This window comes from Mauremys reevesii, linkage group 11, assembly GCF_016161935.1.
Source record: "Mauremys reevesii isolate NIE-2019 linkage group 11, ASM1616193v1, whole genome shotgun sequence".
Lineage (NCBI taxonomy): Eukaryota > Metazoa > Chordata > Testudines > Geoemydidae > Mauremys > Mauremys reevesii.
The window spans coordinates 23,864,604-23,883,493 of record NC_052633.1 but is presented as its reverse complement, the minus strand read 5'-3'; the positions used below and the strand labels follow the sequence as shown (position 1 = coordinate 23,883,493).

The 18,890-nt window shown below is 42.6% G+C and overlaps 1 protein-coding gene across 2 annotated transcripts in view; it reads right to left on the bottom strand.

Annotated features, from left to right (window-relative positions):
• DNAH7 (dynein axonemal heavy chain 7) overlaps positions 1-18,890 on the bottom strand; it is a 223,295-nt gene that overhangs the window by 121,976 nt on the left and 82,429 nt on the right. For both annotated transcript variants that reach the window (XM_039493846.1, XM_039493847.1), the window contains 8 exons: positions 17,801-18,013; positions 14,126-14,235; positions 12,989-13,157; positions 12,433-12,535; positions 12,192-12,319; positions 9,048-9,260; positions 5,973-6,071; positions 3,445-3,693 (listed from right to left, as the gene is read on the bottom strand). In XM_039493846.1, the coding sequence (XP_039349780.1) occupies positions 3,445-3,693; positions 5,973-6,071; positions 9,048-9,260; positions 12,192-12,319; positions 12,433-12,535; positions 12,989-13,157; positions 14,126-14,235; positions 17,801-18,013 (1,284 nt within the window). The remainder of the gene's footprint in view (positions 1-3,444; positions 3,694-5,972; positions 6,072-9,047; positions 9,261-12,191; positions 12,320-12,432; positions 12,536-12,988; positions 13,158-14,125; positions 14,236-17,800; positions 18,014-18,890) is intronic.

Sequence of the window (18,890 nt, the reverse complement as noted above, 5' to 3'; positions counted from 1 at the left end):
TGATCTTGGTACTAGATAACGGTAGACATGTTCACTCCCAGAAAGGGAACTAGAGAGTGTCAGTCTGCTTTCTTAGACACAGGTGCTACAGATGCTGGGGTCTGCCACAGATCTTTAGTCATCCATTGATAGGTAAGACAAGCCTATCAAGCATAGAGGATGAAGAAGATCCACTACTTTGTAGAATTCTTCAAACTCCCTCCATCAGAATTACTAAGGTGTCTGCCATCTGTTGTAAAAGACATTAGAAAAATTCTAAAATAATCCAGCTGGCTAGGAGCAGAAGTCTCCTTGTCAGGAAGATGATATTGCTGATGGAATCAATTAATCTTCCATGTCCTGCAGGTGGCTCTTCTTCACTGCCCTCATCCTGTTGGTGCTACCTGTGACGCTGTAGACACTGACCTTCTTGAGGAGACCTACAATGTCTTGTAATGGAGGGAGATCAAATTCAGGGGAAGGTGGCAGCGGAGGAAGATTTTCTAGTTTGTTGCATACTCCAAGGAGCCCCATAATGCCTACATTGTATGTGGTAAAGACAAGGGGCTGAGGTCCATGGTGGTGGATACCACGGTGAATATTCCTCACAAGAGCCCTGAGGTCTGTTCTTGAAAGGATGATTCCTGGATTCCCTATCAGACAGTACTGTTTGCAATAGTGAGGTGAATGAGTGTAGAATACCTCCCCATAATATTCATAGAGGGAGGAAGAATACTTCTTTCCAGGGGAGAGCTATTCAGTCTGGGATCACGAGTGCTCTCAAATCCCCCCTCAACAACCAGAGCAAGAGTGCTCATAGATACCATGGCAGTAGTGAGCGGTACTAAGACAGAAACACCATTAGTGGCCTTAGAAGAGCAAAGATGACTCCGGTAGTGCATTTACCAAAAGATCATTCAGTACCAAGAAAGTCGATGCCAGAAACATCTGCACCATGGAGGTCAACACCAGACTCCTGAGCACTGAGGTTACTGGTATTGAGCATGCCAGTGTCACCATGAGTACTAAAGGGTCAGTAATGGGAAAGTGCCAACTGCTATTTCAGGAGATACCCTGGGTACCATGTGACCAACTTGTGCCAAAGCATGAGAAGGACTTGATGTGAGCCATCAACTGTCTTTCAGATGAGCAATATGAGATAATATAGCAGCATGGTGCACTTTTTGCATCACTTTAGTACAGGAGTGAGCAAACTATGGCCCACGGGCCAAATCTGGCCCATCAGGGTTTTGGATCTGGCCCACAGGATTGCCACTCACTAAGGCAGGCTCCCTGTCTGCCCTAGCCCCATGCCACTCTCAGAAGCGGCTGGCACCACGTCCCTGAAACCCCTGGGGGAGGAAGGGGTAGAGGGCTCCACGTGCTGCCCTCACCTGCGGGTACCTCCCCCCGCAGCTCCCATTGGCCAGGAATGGGGAACTACGGCCAATGAGAGCTTTGGGGGAGGTACCCGCAGGAAAAGGCAGCGCCCGGATCCCTCTACCCCCATCCCAGGGGCTGCAGGGACATGGTTCCGGCTGCTTCCGGGAGTGGCACGGGGCCAGGGCAGGCAGGGAGCCTGCCTTAGCTCCATTGCGCGCTGCTGCCACCCTGGAGCTGCTCAATGTAAGTGGCGCCAGGCCGGAGCCTGTACCCCGAACTCCTCCTGCACACCATACCCCAACCCCCTGCCCTAAGCCCCTGCCGCACCCCTCCTGCACCCCAACTCCCTGCCCTGAGCCCCCTGCCACGCCCCTCCTGCACACCAACTCTCTGCCCTGAGCTGCCCCTCCTGCACACCAACTCCCTGCCTTGAGGCCCCTGCTGCACTCTGCACCCCTCCTGCACTCCAACCCCCTGCCACACCCCTCCTGTACCCCAAACCCCTGCCACACCCTGCACCTGTCCAGCACCCCAACCCCTGCCCTGAGCCCCCAACCCCATGCACTGAGCCACCTGCCGCATCCCACACCCTTCCTGCACCCCTTGCCCTGAGCCCCCTCCTGCGCCCTACACTCCCTCCCACACTCCAAGCCCCTGCCCCAGCCCTTCATTCATGGTCCTGCATGCAATTTCCCCACCCAGATGTGGCCCTCGGGCTAAAAAGTTTGGCCACCCCTGCTTTAGTAGGTACCAGAATGGGTGACCTATGCCTGTGCTTGCTCTTGGAATGATGTTCATTCTCCCTTCCTACCCTTTTCTGATGACTGAGTGGAACAGACCTTGACTGCTTTGCTGGACTCAGTAGTTGAAGGTTTGATATCTTTGATGAAGAATTAACCTAGAAGCTCAGAATAATGCTGCAGCTTACAGGATCAGTAGCAGATGAAGACTGTTCAGGCATGGTGGGATCTTTTTTCTCATGCTCTCAGGAGGCTCTCAATGAGCATTTCAGAAGAAAAAGCTTCATGTAGGCCTTTCACAAATTGCTGCCTTATGAAGGAGACACTTCCTTTTGTTTTTTTGGAAACTGGAGTCTCTGGAGTTTGCAAGACTTGCCTTTGAGCAGGCTGTAAGGCATTCCCAAGGAGAGGAGAACTCTCTTGATCCTGGTCTAGCATTCCCACGGTGGAATGATAGCTTCAGATGGGGGTCAAAGCCCTGGCATGCCTTTCTGACTCAAAGCCCCATGCCCTGGAAGAGCAAGGGTCTGCAGCTTACAGGTGCTGGACCTAGCTCACCTTCTGAAGCTCCTATAAAGTTGCCTGCAGCATCTCTTGGATGTTGCTCAATGCTTGCAGGGCTCCTCTGCTGCTTGGGGTGGCAGGCAGAGGGAGCCCGCTCAAGAGGTGCTGTATCAGAGAAACCAAAGTGTTAGAGCCTTGGTGCTCGGGCGATTGCTCACATCAAGAGAGGGAGAGAAAAGCTATAACATGAAACAAAATTGCTCCAACATAAGAGCAAATAAAAATTAAAGTTGCAAAACAAAGTGGTTGGGAGAAACTGAAGTGCTCATTTGTTCCATTCGAAGCAGAAATTCTGGTGCCAGAGTTGAAGGGTGGACTCAGTCCTTGATCCTTCCAGTAACAACAATGGAGTACCTCTGTATTCCACACATGAGAGGCATTACCCATTTGTGATGAATGAGGAGAGAAGCCGCCTCCCAGATGAGGAATCCTTGACAATGTGTGTCTATTGGAACCACATTGCCAGGAAGCCAGTGGCTTCCATACAGGTGTATTATTGGACCCCTGGTTTTTCCTAAGAGGTCAATTCTGTCTTCACCCAACCTGCAGGAACAATTTGGAGGAAACTCCATGTAGACAAGGACATGGAATTTTCCTTCCACATCCCCCCCTCTTGTGGGTACTGTGGACCCTCAAAAATGTGTCACTACCTTACTGCAAGTTTACAAGTACATCTGTTCTACCAAACGCTTTCCTGTATGAATATTGAATATGCTATAGCATTTGCTTTCTTTGAAAACTGTTTTGATAAAAAATATCTGGCAAAATATTTAGTTACCTTCTCACATAAGTCACCCAAAGCTGCTGCCAAAACTCGATAGGCACATGTTTTTCCACCAAATGGTTCTCCCACTATCATAAAACCATGACGCACAATCATCATTTCAAATATCTGTAAGATCTTCTCAGCAAACATGTCGGTCATTTGCAAATTCATAGCATCACAGTTCATTTTGATTGCTTCTAGTAAGTCATTGTAATCCGGTTTTGGCAGCTTCACACCAGGAAACAAATCTGAAGTAATGCCCTGCCAAAGAATGAATTACAATGTGTGTTTATCTTTTCTTCATAGACATTCAGGATGCACTCCCTTTATCCTGTGACTCTAAACAGATAAATATGCACTTATACTTTTTGAATCAAAGAGTGTAAATCACGACACCTGGATACGGTAGTGTTAATTGCACAAATCATTGCTAACAACTGAATGAGTAAAAATATTTGATTATGTGAAGAAGATGCAGTTCCAAAATATACATGACCAATGGTCTGATGTTCTAACTCATTATTATTATATATTTTATGCATTCCACATCACATATTTAACAGTGTCAAGAGAAAGGAAACTGTCTTTATGAGATCATATATTTTTCTCTGATAAACATTAGCTTTTATCAGAGCAGGCTTAAACTAGTTGGTATGATTTACAGTTTGAAGGTTGAGAAAGCAGTTATGTTTCTCTCTCAATACCTCATAGTAAGTGGACAATTATTTAAACAATCATTTTAATGTAAAAGCAGAGATCCTACATTTTTACCTCTAGTACTTCACAATACTGAAGCAAACCAAGAATGATGTTGAACATATTTAAGAGACAAAGAAAAAACAGATACTGCAGGCAATAATTTCATTCCTACAATGTCAATTTACAAAGTTTAGTGAAATTACATCTATAGAGAATTCAACCCACTTTTTCAGAAATGACAATCTTCTTATGTTATACCCAGTCACAATTTAAAAACACTATTAATGATTTTAGAAAAGGAGCTATTGTGGCCTCTCTCTTTCACCATGTCCAAGAACAGTGTTAGTCACTGATGTCAGGGTACCAACAAAGATACCATCCTGACCTGATAAATAATATAAATATACAGTAGCCTGTGCTACCAGCATCTGCTGTAGCAGATACCTGGTATCAGGGACTGACAGTGACCAGTTTTCCCTCTTCATTTGACCACAGCAGAATCTTGGGGGAGAAGATGAAAGCTTTCCCACTTAAAGACAATCACACTCCCTACAAAGAGAACAATTTGAGATATCAAGCTTCCCCCAAGGTGAATAGCTCTGCCCCTTTGTAATGTACTTCCCTACATTCCCTCTCCATTAGTCATCTATCTTTTTGCTTGCTCTCCTGATCATCAGAACCAAAGTGTTCTGCTTGCCTTCCCACTGTATATTATAGTACTGTGCCACTGGATTTTATAATTTAGATAACTAATTATTAAGCAAATATATATATATCCTCTGTGCCTCAGTTTACCAGTGTTGCCCCCAAATTCCTAAGAGATGGCTCTATCACACTTTCATACTCCATGAATTCCCTACCCTGAAAACCTTCCTGTCCTTTTAATTCATTCTAAAATAATACAAAAGTAAGTGTTATGGGCCAAAGTTTGAAAATGCACCTACAAAATGCAATCTATGCACTTGCAAAATGACACATACACCTATCAGAAACAGATAACATTATATTTGCACCTGTATTTTGGATAATTGCATACCAATATCCATGTCTGTGTGTGCACACTTTCACTTTAGCACCACATTCTCTTTTCCTCTTTTAGCCAGATGAGAATACCCACAACCCAGGGGAGCTCTAAGCTGGTATAAATCACTGGAGCCTGCTCCTGCACGACCTGCCTCCCAATGCCGGTGTAGGGGCATGTCTAGTCGCATCACGGATAGAGACAAACATGCCTGTGCACGCCACTAATATTCATCTTGTGTGATCCCATAGGGACCACAAACAGACTGCGTAAATTAGAAAATCCACTAGGACACAGGGGCACAATAGCTCCACCCTGAGAAGCTTACAGCTAACTTGCTGTGTCCCCCAACCTAGTCCTGCACCAAGATCCACTCAGGGCAGGAGAGAATCTGGGCCACTGAATCTATTTGACTCTTTTCTCTATTCATTACACTAAAATCTTGGGTGAAACAATACATTTCCTCATCTAAAAATGGGAATACTATTACTTACCTATCTCACATGATTGTTTGTAAAGTGTTTTGAAGTCCTTGAATAGAAGGCTTTATAATGTATTATTGTGTTATCATTTTTAGTTGGAAAATTTTGTTGGCAATTTACATTAATCTAAACTATTAAAACCAGAAGCAGCATTTCCTAGAAAGAGGACTAAATGCATTTCCTGGGGGGAAACTGTTAAGACTAAATTTTAAATTGCTTATAGGTAAGATTAAAGTATTCCTTGGATCATTTGTTTGACATCCTTGCTTTATGCTAATTACATCAATGACTATCTATAAAAATCTTATTGCATTACTAAAACTACTTTAACTTCTTACCTCAAAAAGTGGTAAATCGTGGGACAAAAACTTAGGCAGGTTTACGTCTATAATGGATCTTAGTAGCAAAATTTCTTCGTTCTCTGATGGATATTTCAGCTAAAAAAGAAATTACACTGATGCAAATATGTTCTTAATTTATTTTTATGGTTTCAGAAAATAGATGCTTGTTTTATAGGTTGATTCTTGTTGTACATCTTTGTATTTATTCATGACAGGTTTCAGGTCCACTGACAATACTATATGTTCCAGCTGTAGGTTTATAAACTTACATCAAGTCTTTACAACCTAACACTGATCTTATTGTTTGGGAACTGGCTGCCAGTCCACTTTCACATCAACATTCTGTTGAGAGGTGATGATATGAATTTGACTTTGACATTCTTTCTGTATTGCAAAATACATTCTGGGCTATGTGCCAACTACCTCCAAAGATGGGTAACTTCCCATACTATCAGGTAAAGTTAAAGCATTCAATGCAGTGGACATTCTTATAAGCCTATACTTTAAAGCAGCGGTTCCCAAACTTGTTCTGCTGCTTGTGCAGGGAAAGCCCCTGGCAGGCCGGGCCAGTTTGTTTACCTGCCGCGTCCGCAGGTTTGGCCGATCGCGGCTCCCACTGGCCACAGTTCGCTGCTCCAGGCCAATGGAGCTGCTGGAAGTGGCACGGGCAAGGGACGTACTGGCCGCCGCTTCCAGCAGCTCCCAGGTGCTGGCAGGTGGAACTGCACTGAAGTCTGGTAGCATGTAGGTTGGATACCAATTTTGATCCTTAGGTGGCACATAGGGATTCCCTTCTGACTCCAACAAGAAATAATCCCTTGCTGACCACAGTGGAAGAATACTCCTCTCTGCCTCCCTACGGTATCAAGGGTCCAGGGGGCACACCAGAGATGGTCATGACAACAATGGGATCAGGGCCAGTTAGCTCTAGAAGATGCCAGTGGGTCTAGTGCCAGGAAAGAACTCCCTGCTCCTTCCTTTTTCTGTCACTGGAGCCAGCGGCTGTCCCATCAGATTTGGGGAGACCTGGAGTGACTGTAAGTCCATGGCCACTGTGAAGGCCTCTGGGGTCAGGGGCGGCTCTAGGCACCAGCGGGCCAAGCGGCCGCTTGGGGCGGCATCCTGGGGAGGGCGGCATTTGGCTCCGGTGGAGCTCCCGCCGGCATGCCTGCGGCAGGTCCACCGGAGCCCGGGACGAGAGGACCTGCCGCAGTCATGCCTGCGGCGGGTCCCGTCTTCCAGCGGCTCGGTTGAGCTCCGCAGGCATGACTGCGGCAGGTCCGCTCGTCCGGGCTCCGGTGGACCTGCCGCAGGCATGCCGGCGGAGCTCCACGAGCAAATGCCGCCCTCCCCAGGATGCCGGAGCCGCGGGAAGAGGGGACCCGCCGCGGGACTGGGGAAGGGCGGCGCAGCGCTCCGCGCTGCTTGGGGCAGCCTACTTTGTAGAGCCGCCCCTGTCTGGGGTTGAAGGGATAGTCAAGCCGCTGGTACCATGGTGGCTTCCAGCTGTCAGTGGAGGGTCCTGCACCGAACTCATGCTCTGGGCAGAGTCAACAGTGCCACCATGAGACCGGGGGTGGTGGACTGGCCCGGCGTGGGTCGCAGTGTGCTGCCTTCCCCATGCTTGTCCTTTTGCTGTACCATCAAGTGCCCTCTGTCTGTGCACTACTTCTTGTGCTTTTTCCTTGGCACTGGAGATGGTGAATGGTGCTGGGAAGAGTGCGGTGCCAGAGGAGCACTTCACACCAAAGCTGAAGTGCTCAGTGCAGAATCGGAGTGGCTTTGCTCTGAGTTTGGTCTGAGAGCGGCCTCCATTAGGATAGCCTTGAGCCATAACTCTCTATCTGCTTTAGTGTAGGATCTAAAGTCCTTATGACAGATCTGGCACTTGTCCCTCACATGAGTTTCTCTCAAGCATTGTCAAGCACTTCAAGCAACTGGAGTGTGGGTCGCTCACGGGCATAGGTTTGCCACAGAAGGCACAAGTTTTGAAGCCAGGGACTGGGGCATACTGGCCCCTGGGGTGAAGAGAGTCCTTCAATGATAGGGACTAACTATATACAATAACTATTTACACTACAACTAACTACAATATCTATATATACTAAAACTATGTTTAAAACAAAAGCTAAGAAACAGAGTCCAAAAATCACTGGGAAGAAGCCTGGCCAAAGCAAGAGGGGTTGTTCCATTAACCATCACAGGCAGTAAGAAGGATCTGAGAGAGTGCAAGACCAGGGACATTCCTTATAATGGCGTATGAGCATGCGGCTCTAGAGGGCACTAGAGCCAGCACGACAGATAGCACTCAGGGAAAAATCTCCAGCAACAGTGCATACAGCACACGCACGCCTAATGTGGAATGGAGATAAACAAGCACTCAAAGAAGAACAAAATTCTACACTGCACACACAGCTCTCCCCTTGGAACAAGGATGAGAGCGAGATCAAACCCACATGTGGGCGATGTTAGGCACGTTGCTTAATGCACTACTGGAAGGTGCTCAGATACTATGGCAAGGTGGGCAGGATAAGAACCTACATAGCATTGAATAGAATAGAATAGAATAAAGCCTCACTCCCCATTACCTCACCAAGTCAGTGTAAAATTGGTTAGAGTCTCCTGCATGCACAGGAAGTAAAAGAACCAGCCAAAAGTGGACTGAGCTAGTACACCTTGAATTGCTGTCATGAGACAAAGGTCCATGAAATTTGCAAAGATAGCAGCTAGCATAGCCACAGACAAAGCCTGACTATAGTTACAGAGGAGTGTAGTTTGCTTTCAATTAATACGTAATTCCCATTAGTTATGAGAGCTGTACATGCACATCAAAAAGTGATTAGTCCCTGGAATGATCACAGCAAGTTAAATTGTGCCCTGAAGTATATGCTCTCACCCCGAAATTTTCAGAGTCACACAGCGTTTTAGCTACTTATATGATTGATATTAACAGGACTCATATCTATTTGAATATGTACGGAACAGTGTGAACAAATTCTTCTGCTACGAACATGAAACAAACTTCTCTGATTAAAATACTGGATACCAAAGAAAATGCAAGAAATCTTTTACCTTCAAGTTACCAGCTGCAGTAAGCACTGACTTTACAGCTCTCATTCCATAATCGTAATGATGCTGGGAAGACAATTGCTCTGAACATAGACGATACGTAGCTACAATTTTCACTGACAGAGGTCGAGCAGTAACAAAACCACAGGAATACAAGACAATTTCTGCAATCATGGCATAATCAGGAACCATCATAGCTACTGTTCTAAAGAGAGCCTATTAAATAAACATTAAAAATCACATCAGCCATAATGACATACAATACCACAATACTGTACTTTGTATATCTTCTTTTACACATACATAAAATGATGTAATTTTTCATTATACTGGCATCCAATTAAATTCCTGTATCAGTAAATCAGTGACTATACTATATGTTTTATTACTTTCCATAAATATTTATAGATGCCTAATATCAGAGTGAAAATTCATTTTTGTTAGTTTTTTTAATTCAACATAAACCAGAAAAACACACAAAATACCACAAAGCTGCAGAAGGAATGATTGAAATCTTGGTGCAAGTGGCTTAATAAGCTCTCAAGCAGCTGCTGCCAGAACTGTTGCTGATACCACAGTTTGGCTTACTGATATTATTGCTGTTTCTTCCCAAATAGCATCAAGACCTGTTGATTTAGCACAAACTTGCTGCTGTTTTTGATGTTCTACCAGCCATTTCAGGACATCTTTCACTTTCCATTTCTGTACAGAGGATCGTTTTTTTTCATCCCATCCTAACACCACATGTAACCATATGAAGTTTCTATCCTGCTTTGAAAAGAATCTGCAAACACTGCATATAAGAGTAACTCAAATTACAATAACAAAACATAAGCCTCAGAATTCTCCCCCAATTTGCCAGTTCCTAGGGTTCCTGTAGGAATTGCTCTGATCCTCAGAGAGACACTCCAACTCCTCTTGTATTAACCTATATATCACCTGGTTGCATGCTAACACCAGATTTTAAGATGGCTCAAAAGAGGAGTTCCACATTCCTACATAGCTTTTAGAATGTGACATCATGTTACAATGACATTATTAATGATCATTATTAATGACATTATTAATGATCTAGATGATGGGATTAATTGCACCCTCAGCAAGTTCACAGATGACACTAAGCTGGGGGGAGAGGTAGATATGCCGGAGGGTAGGGATAGGGTCCAGAGTGACCTAGACAAATTGGAGGATTGGTCCAAAAGAACTCTGACGAGGTTCAACAAGGACAAGTGCAGAGTCCTGCACTTAGGAAGGAAGAATCCCATGCACTGCTACAGGCTGGGGACTGACTGACTAAGCAGCAGTTCTGCAGAAAGGGACATGGGGATTACAGTGGACAAGAAGCTGGATATAAGTCAGCAGTGTGCCCTTGTTGCCAAGAAGACCAACGGCATATTGGGCTGTATTAGTAGGAGCATTGCCAGCAGATCAGGCATTTGATAACAGACTTCAACTATCTGAAGGGGGGTTCCAAAGAGGATGGAGGTAGGCTGTTCTCAGTGGTGGTAGATGATAGAACAAGAAGAAAATGGTTTTTCAAGTGCAGGGGGGGGTAGGTTGGTGGATATTAGGAAACACTATTTCACAGGGGGTGTGGTGAAGCACTGGGGGGGGGTACCTAGGGAAAGTGGGATCCATCCCCATCTAGTTTTTTTTCCCAGATTGACAAAGCCCTGGCTGGGATGGTGTTGGTGTTGGTCCTGCTTTGAGCAGGGGCTTGGACTAGATGACCTCCTGAGGTCTCTTCCAACCCTAATATTCTATGATTTTATGACATTAGTTGTGAAACCATCAGAAAAATGCACACTAAGGTTTTTCTCTTACTTTAACATTCATATCTTCTTGCTTCAGAGAAGAATACTTGGGCTGAAATACTGACCCCAAGTGATGTCAATAGCAAAACTCCCCTTGACTTCAATGGGGGTTTCCACAACTGGGTCCCACAGACTTCAATAGCAGTTGTGCATCCATATTCAAAGTAAGAATATGTCTGTTTACGTTTAGAAATCAAGTTATTTGAAAAATAGTAAACAATACAATTAATTCTGATTCTTAACTTGATATTAAAGCAGGATAGAAACTGGTTTGCAATTTCTCACATCAAACACCCTGGCTTCCTGTACAGCAAATCAAGTCACCTTTCAACAAGTAACAAGCACCAGCAATAATCAATTAAAAACTCATTATTTACAAATATTGTTCACAATTTATAAGATGTGAAGTGTTCTGAACTTTCTGAACTTTCAGCATTCTGGGCTGAGGAAAATATGCAACAATTTCCTTTAAATATTCTGTTTCTTATTCAAAAGGGCTGTTAACACTGCAAGTTGTAAAATTTACGACAAAACATCATTGCACTAGAAAACGCCAATTCAATAAAAGAAAATGTTTCACTAAATATATAAGAGATTCAACAAAACTTTTGTCAAAACACAGACAGGTCTCTCCACCTCCCACTCTAGCCACCTGCTCCTAGGGATGAAGAGGCACAGTGCTGGGCACTCTGCCTTCCCACCTGCTCCTTGTTCTGGCCATGGAGAGGCTCAGCACCAGGGCAGTCTGCCTCCTTACCTCTCATCTTGCTTCCAGCCATGGAGAGACACAATGCCAGGAGCTCTGCTTCCCTGCCTCACCACTTGTTCTGGGGGATGGCCAGCACCCCTCTCTAGGTCCCCGGAGCTGGGGATTAATTTCACAAGTGAAATTAATACCTTCCTAGAGGGCAGTTGGGAAGTGGAAAAATTCCATTTTGGCTCTCCTGAAGCAGAATATTCTTGAAATCCTTTTCCATTTAAATTTCATGATTTTGATGTTTTGTTGTGCTTCGAGACAAAACTACTTTTCTCAAAAACAGAAAAATATTTATGAAAACGGATCCCCCATTTTCTGCCAACTCTACGGGTAGGTCCTTCTCTTAAAACTACCACTTGACATTGACGATTTTTCTAATTTTTCTTTTTTGTTCCTCTTCATGGGAGGAGACAATAATAATTGGTTTGAATATTGAATTTAGAGCAGTAGAGGTTGATTTGATTAAATATTCTCAGTAATGTATGTATTTGATTAAATCATTATTTCTTCTGTATTAACTTCAAAAATTACTAAAACTAAAAGTGTAATAGTTATTCTAACTACTTTCTACAGTACCTTAAGATTATCTGGAAGCTCTGAACGCCCAGCATAACCTGGATTCATGGTTATAAAGACAGCACATGTGGGGTTCAGTTTCAGTTCAGTTCCTTCAAATACTAGTAAGTCAGACCCTGAATTGATACCTATAGACAAATGAAAATTAATGTAATTGTAGTTACTAGTCAAATACTACTTTTTCTTACTCTTTATTTTATTCATATTTAGCACAGAAGATGTGACTAAAGCAATAGATTACCTCTTTGGATAGTAAGAATTTGTTGAGCAACAACAGAAAGTACTTCCAAATCAATTCTGTTAAATTCATCAAAGCAGGCCCAGGCTCCACAAGACAACAAACCCTGGAAGGGTATAACAGACAAACTATTCATTCATATTCATTATTTATTTTCATTGTAACAGTGATAAGTGAATAATGAATAATGAAAAACATGTATTTACATTTAATATACAAAAGATTACTACACACAAGCTTTGGGCATGTTAACAACTAACCAAACTCACAATTCATATAAGAACATTTCCCAGAAGCATTACACTGTAAAAGGGATGCAACCCCATTCTCCAGGTGCCCCTAAACCTCTCATTTTCAGAATCTGGGACTGGATGACAGGGGGCTGATCACTCAAAAAACCTCTGGCACTGGCCACTGTCAGAAGACAAGATACTGGGTTAGATAGGCCATGGTCTAGCCCAGTATGACCAACTTTATATTCTATGCCATTTTACATGCCAGAGTGAAATAAAGAGGCCTTAGTGTAAATGAAAATATGTCCCTCAAGATTAATCCAAACCTTAAAGAATTTTCCTAATGCAAGGTAATCCAATCCATCAGAACAATTGAAAACCACACATTGCTTCGCTACAGCCTTTGCTAAGTCTTTCGTAGTTTCCGTTTTTCCAGTTCCAGCAGGACCTTCAGGGGCACCTCCTAGATGAAGGTGAAGTGCTCCAAATAGGGTTCTGAAATTAAAAAAAAAAAAGTTGATAAAAGTGTGCCATTTTCCATACTATCATTGATAACACATGTCATTTTTCCTGCTATTCCAGTATTTACAGGAAACTTTAAAAACTGCTGTTCAATGTCTATATATCCATATCCAACAAATTCTACTAGATTTCCTCCCAAAATATTCTTTACTACAGTACCGGCAGTTGGAGTCACCAATATTACAGTCATACATGAAGTAATTTACCCAGAGTCCCAAATACTGCTTCTTTCTAGTCACTTTCCAAAATCTCAAAAATGGAGCTACAGACAGAAAAGTGGTGTAATAAATGACACCAATGGATTACAATATTGATTTAATCTCAAATTTGTTCAGTTTACAATTTAAAATATGATTTCAAACTGGTGGCATTTTAACCTAAACTGGGGTCTGAAAACATAGCTGCATCACCTATAAAAGGTGCCTCAGTCAAAATTTAGCACATACTGGTAATTTTGTTTTTGATTTATGAGGCAGAATAGCATTTAACACACTCTACCTTAGCAGGTATTAGCTCTGAAATACTTACAGTAGTAAAAAAATTTTTTGTTCAATAAAATCCCTGTCTAAGTACTTATATGGCCCTCATCACAGTGGAATCAGAGCACCTATGTCCAAGGAGAAATGACCTCAAGCGATAAAGTAAACATGTTGAATGAGAAACTGCCATTTTTACAGTTACTTTTGTGAGCACATCTGTTCTTTAAAACAGGAATCTATAGATAATTAAGTTTTCTCAAAATGTCAGTTATATCACATACCCTAATCTAATCAATAAACAAAAAGCATATCATATCACCATGCCTAAAAGAACAATAGAGACAAGTAATAAAGTAGAATCATCCATTTCATGTTGGCAGACATCTATTCTGAGGACTCAGTTAAATTATTTCAGTAACATAAATTCATGTCTCTAACACATTCACTAATTTGTGGTTTTACCTGTAACATCTGTCTGTAAGTGGAGTAATAACCAATCTTGGGGTATTGCCAAGATACTCATACCCATATTGCAAACCAGCATTGATCATCTTTGTTTGTAGATGTCCTTCCTATGGGAACAAAATATATATTTTATATAATGCAGGAAACTAAAATAAATAAAACTAATCAGGATTATTCTTTAAACATGCAGCTTGGCATGCTGCTATTAGAAACAACTACTGAGCAGATGACATGGCTTATGGTATATAAATGAAATGAATAGGCGTTCATCTCTTGAGCCTCTAAGCAAAAATCTCTTTGGGGCAGTGATTTTCTCTTATTTCTTTACAGAGCACATGGCAACATGGAGGCCTGATATCGACTGGGGCATCTAGGTGCTACAATAACACTAATTAATACATTTAAAGACAGACACTTTCAGGGTTAACTAGGAATAGAGGATGAATCACCACCTCCTGTTTACAGCATGAGGAAGCCTTGTCTGTACCCACCAGAGAAAACATGTCCAAAACTACCAACCGCTGGCAACACAAGCACTGCCACTCCAGGTTTTGCAGGCCCCGCTCTTTCCCGCTGCAGGCTAGCAATTTCCACACCGCAGCCCTTAGGCTCCCTAAGTCTGTCCTTAGGTCAGAACAGAGACAACCTGTGGCTAAATCTATGGAGGTAGTTAGCCACCAGAGCTCTGCTCTGGCCCTGAGGCACAGGCCACTCCAACCTGTCTGTACATTCCACCTTGTTGCACTTGAATGCCCAGGCCCACAACTTCTGGACATCCACAATGCACAGAGATTTGCTGCCTCCATGGAATTTGTGCCCCCCAGTTCACCAGTCTCATTAGTTGAGCACTCTCCTTAGCACACAGCACTCAGTCATGTGTATAGAAGAACCAAACAGAAGTTTATCTGACAAAGCTTAAAATAAAGATTCAAACAGAAGCAAATATAAGGATTGGAAATATATGGTTACAGATTAAAGGAAAACATACAACACGGTCTAGAGCCTATACTTATTAACAAGTTTCTTTCCTGTCTAATAAGGTATTTCTCACCCAATGGTCCCTATAAAGCTTGTCCCATCAAGAGAGCTGGGATCCACTTTTCATGAGACACACACACTGGCATTGTTGCCTGCATAATAGATGCCATCTTGTGCTCTCCTTTCTCCTATTATACAGTTCCATACCTTTTGTCTTTTTTCATAACCATGACATTTTGTTAACTTTAGTTCACCCCAATGGTCCCCCTATTCAAGATCTTTTGCTTGGTCTTTTTTGTGATGTGTAAAGGCCCAAGCCATCCATTTTGTCCAGATTGCCAACATTTGGCTAGGCTGGGTCAAAAGATGTCAATTTTTCTCACTCTTGATTGCATTAGCACTGAAAGCCACGCCATCTCAAGTGACCAGTTTCACTTCCAGCAGCTTTGGAACATAATATTCTACATGTGACATAACTCAAAATATTGTACATACCTACATCCTACAATAACCATGACAACCAGCAAGTTCTTAGCTTTCAGCAGAGACTGCACATGTCCCTCTTCGCAAAATATTGTGAAGATGGCAATCAGAAGAGAACATGCCCACCTGGGCATGTCTAATCATGTCCCTGGGTACAGACTTCTAATTGTGTACCCCACTCTGTTGCCAACATGGGTCAACAGGGGCACAAGTGGTTCTCAAAATGTTAGCTAAGGAGCAGATCTATGTAGTCCCCAGAGATATTTTGATCACAATTGTGTTGTATCTGTCAGTTTTCATGCAATAAGGATTCTTGCAGTTGTTCAGGGTTCTCAGAATGTTAAGTAGTTTTTCAATGAACTAAACTCAAAATCAGCCCTTCTTTGCACCCTGTTTCACCTATGTCTCTGTTGGATGCTTCTTTGGAATATATTCAGCAGTGACCAACTTATGGAGAATACCAAAATGGAGGGTAGCAAACACAAAAAATAAAACATGCCTGGGAGAAATTACATCTGTGAGAACCACTGGCAATGGGTGAGATTCAGTATCAATAAATGTAAAGTCTCACGTCTAGAGAGAAAAAATAAATAGTACAGATACAAAATATGGAGATGTAAAACTGCACTAAAATAAACTATTTCACTATGTCCCTTTAATATTACCTTGATATTACTTATTCATAAAACCAAACAATGTAGTTACCACAGTGTAGGGTCATGTTTAGGAGGTGAACCCATAAGATCTATCTGCAATTACATGGCACAGTATGAAAATGTTTGAGAACTGCTCTAGGACAATAGCTCAAATATGACTCACGTGAGTAGTGGTAACTGATTGATATTAAATGACCTACACAAAAATAAGATGCAGCCAGATTTTTGTTCTATTATATACAAATTTCTCTAATTAAAAATGAAACAATAAACGTTAGCAATGCACATGATTTTATCATCCCAACAGTGGAAACAGCATTAGTACTGTTGACCTATCTGTCAGACTTCTATAAGTCCTTATAGCATACTGCCAGCCAGAGTCCCATAATGCTCTGAGGTCATGCTAAGACAAGGAAAAAAATACTAGCTTGCTAAACTTATCAGAAAAGATGTAGTAATCTTTGGAATATTTTTGCAAGAATTGTTAAGCAAGAAATAAATGTTTTTAGCAAGGTACTAACCACATAACTAAATAGGAGCTTGAGCTAAAACAAATATTATGCAGCTGGAAATGTATGAAAGTAACAGAAAACTAGGAAAGATACTACAAAAGATATGTCTGTATGTGAAAAAGAGGAAATAATGAGAATGAAACTGTAAACAACTTAGGTATAGAAGTGCCAAGTTGTAAGCAAATAAGCAAGCTGACAGCACTATACCTGACTGTCATCTGCTGCAAGGATTGGTTCAACAGACTTTGGTAACGTATACCTCCTTTCTGTTATGCACTGACTAATCATTACCTAAAAAACTTGATCTAAATGAGTTATCTGAGATCTCTTTAGTTATGAAATAATTCAAAGTCATGAAACGTATAGATCATTATTGATTATTAATTTGTAACAGTACAGTGCATTTGTAAATCTTATTGCAGCTCAAAACAGTCCATGTTTAGATACAAGACCAACTGGAATTTCGAAAAATACTTTAGTACATCTTCTGGCCAGTATAGTGATTCTAGTCTTCCGGTAACAACTGTTCCCAACAGATTTCTCTAATTACTGCTACAAGCTGCTCTTTATATTGGAACATCTCCTCCTGATGAATGTAATGTTTAAAAACATGGTCTCTGAGACAAATATTTAGACCTTTGCCAAGAAGTGTAATGCATTCTCATCACACAGAAATTTTGGTAAGTCAGACTAAAGCTCTTAATTCAAAATTTAAGATCACTAAAAAATTCTCTACCTAGCCAGCAGTGTCAGGGAATCAAACTATACTCTTAGACCAAATTAGTTTTTATCTGTAAACCTGCAGATTCAGCAAGTGCACTGACAGTCAACAGTGATGAAAAAAAGTAATTTTAATTAAAATCATATATTTATGGCTATTGGCCATTTTATCTTGCAATCGGCAGAATGACTAGATAGATATATTTTGTCATCAGCAAAAATTCTCATATTAGTGTAACTATTACCTGTGTCAGCAAGCAAGCACAAATTGAAAAGCTGTGAACAGAAATTCTCTTCTAATAGGATTCAGTGACATTACTTACCTCCCAGTAGTACCTAAGCTGACTTAACCATTCAAAGTCACTTTCATCACTGACTTTCTTGCTTACTAGAGATGCAAGAACATCCCTAGCATGAACATCCAGCACAACAAGTGCTCCAAGAGTCACTCGATTCTGCTTAGACAGCTTTCCTCGCACCAAGGTAACAATGTCATCAATCTGTCTAGTATTCTGTTCCAGATAATCCTCGAGTGCCTGAGAGAATTAAAAAATGGATTACATTGTTAATCTAAGGAACTACCACAAATTCTGCTTATTTTACCATGAATATTGTGTTTTTAAGATATACTCTGACAAAGAATAATAGTACAAATTTTCATTGGTATATTTCACGTGAGATTGTTACTTGCTTTTAAATTCTACTTTTAAAATACATGCAACCCTCACTTGGACTTTGCCATCTCCTGGAACTCTGGACTGAGCCTCTAGCGGGTCCTAGAGAACATTCAGTGTGCACCTGCCTGGTTCACGTAGGCCAGTTAATGCCTGGCATGCTAGTGCTGATTAAAATTTACACCCCTTCTGGTGCAGACAAAAGCAGGGCCGCCCAGAGGGGGGGCAAGAGGGGCAATTTGCCCCAGGCCCCGCGTCCCGCAGGGGCCCCCACGAGTGTTTTCTGGGGCCCCTGCGGTTCCGGCTGAGCTCCCGCAGGCATGTCTGCGGCAGGTCCACCGGAGCCCGGGACCACGGCACCCGCCGCAGTCACTCGTCCCGGGCTCCGGTCGACCTGCCGCAGGCATGCCTGCGGGAGCTCAACCGGAGCCAAATGCCGCCCCCCAGGTCTTCGGCGCGCTGGAGTCTAGAGCCGCCCCTGAGCGGGGGCCCCCCGCCACCGAAGACCCCGGGCCCCCGGAATTCTCTGGGCGGCCCTGGACAAAAGCACCATGTACACAAACCCAAGGAGAGGTAAAATGACTTGCCCAAGCATGCAGTGTAGTTGTAGCCACATCCACCACAGGATATTAGAGAGACAAGATGAGTGAGGGCCTATACAAGATATTATTTCACCCACCTTGCCCAAGCATGAAATCTATGGCAGACCTGGGTATGGAACTGAGAAATTTCTTAACTG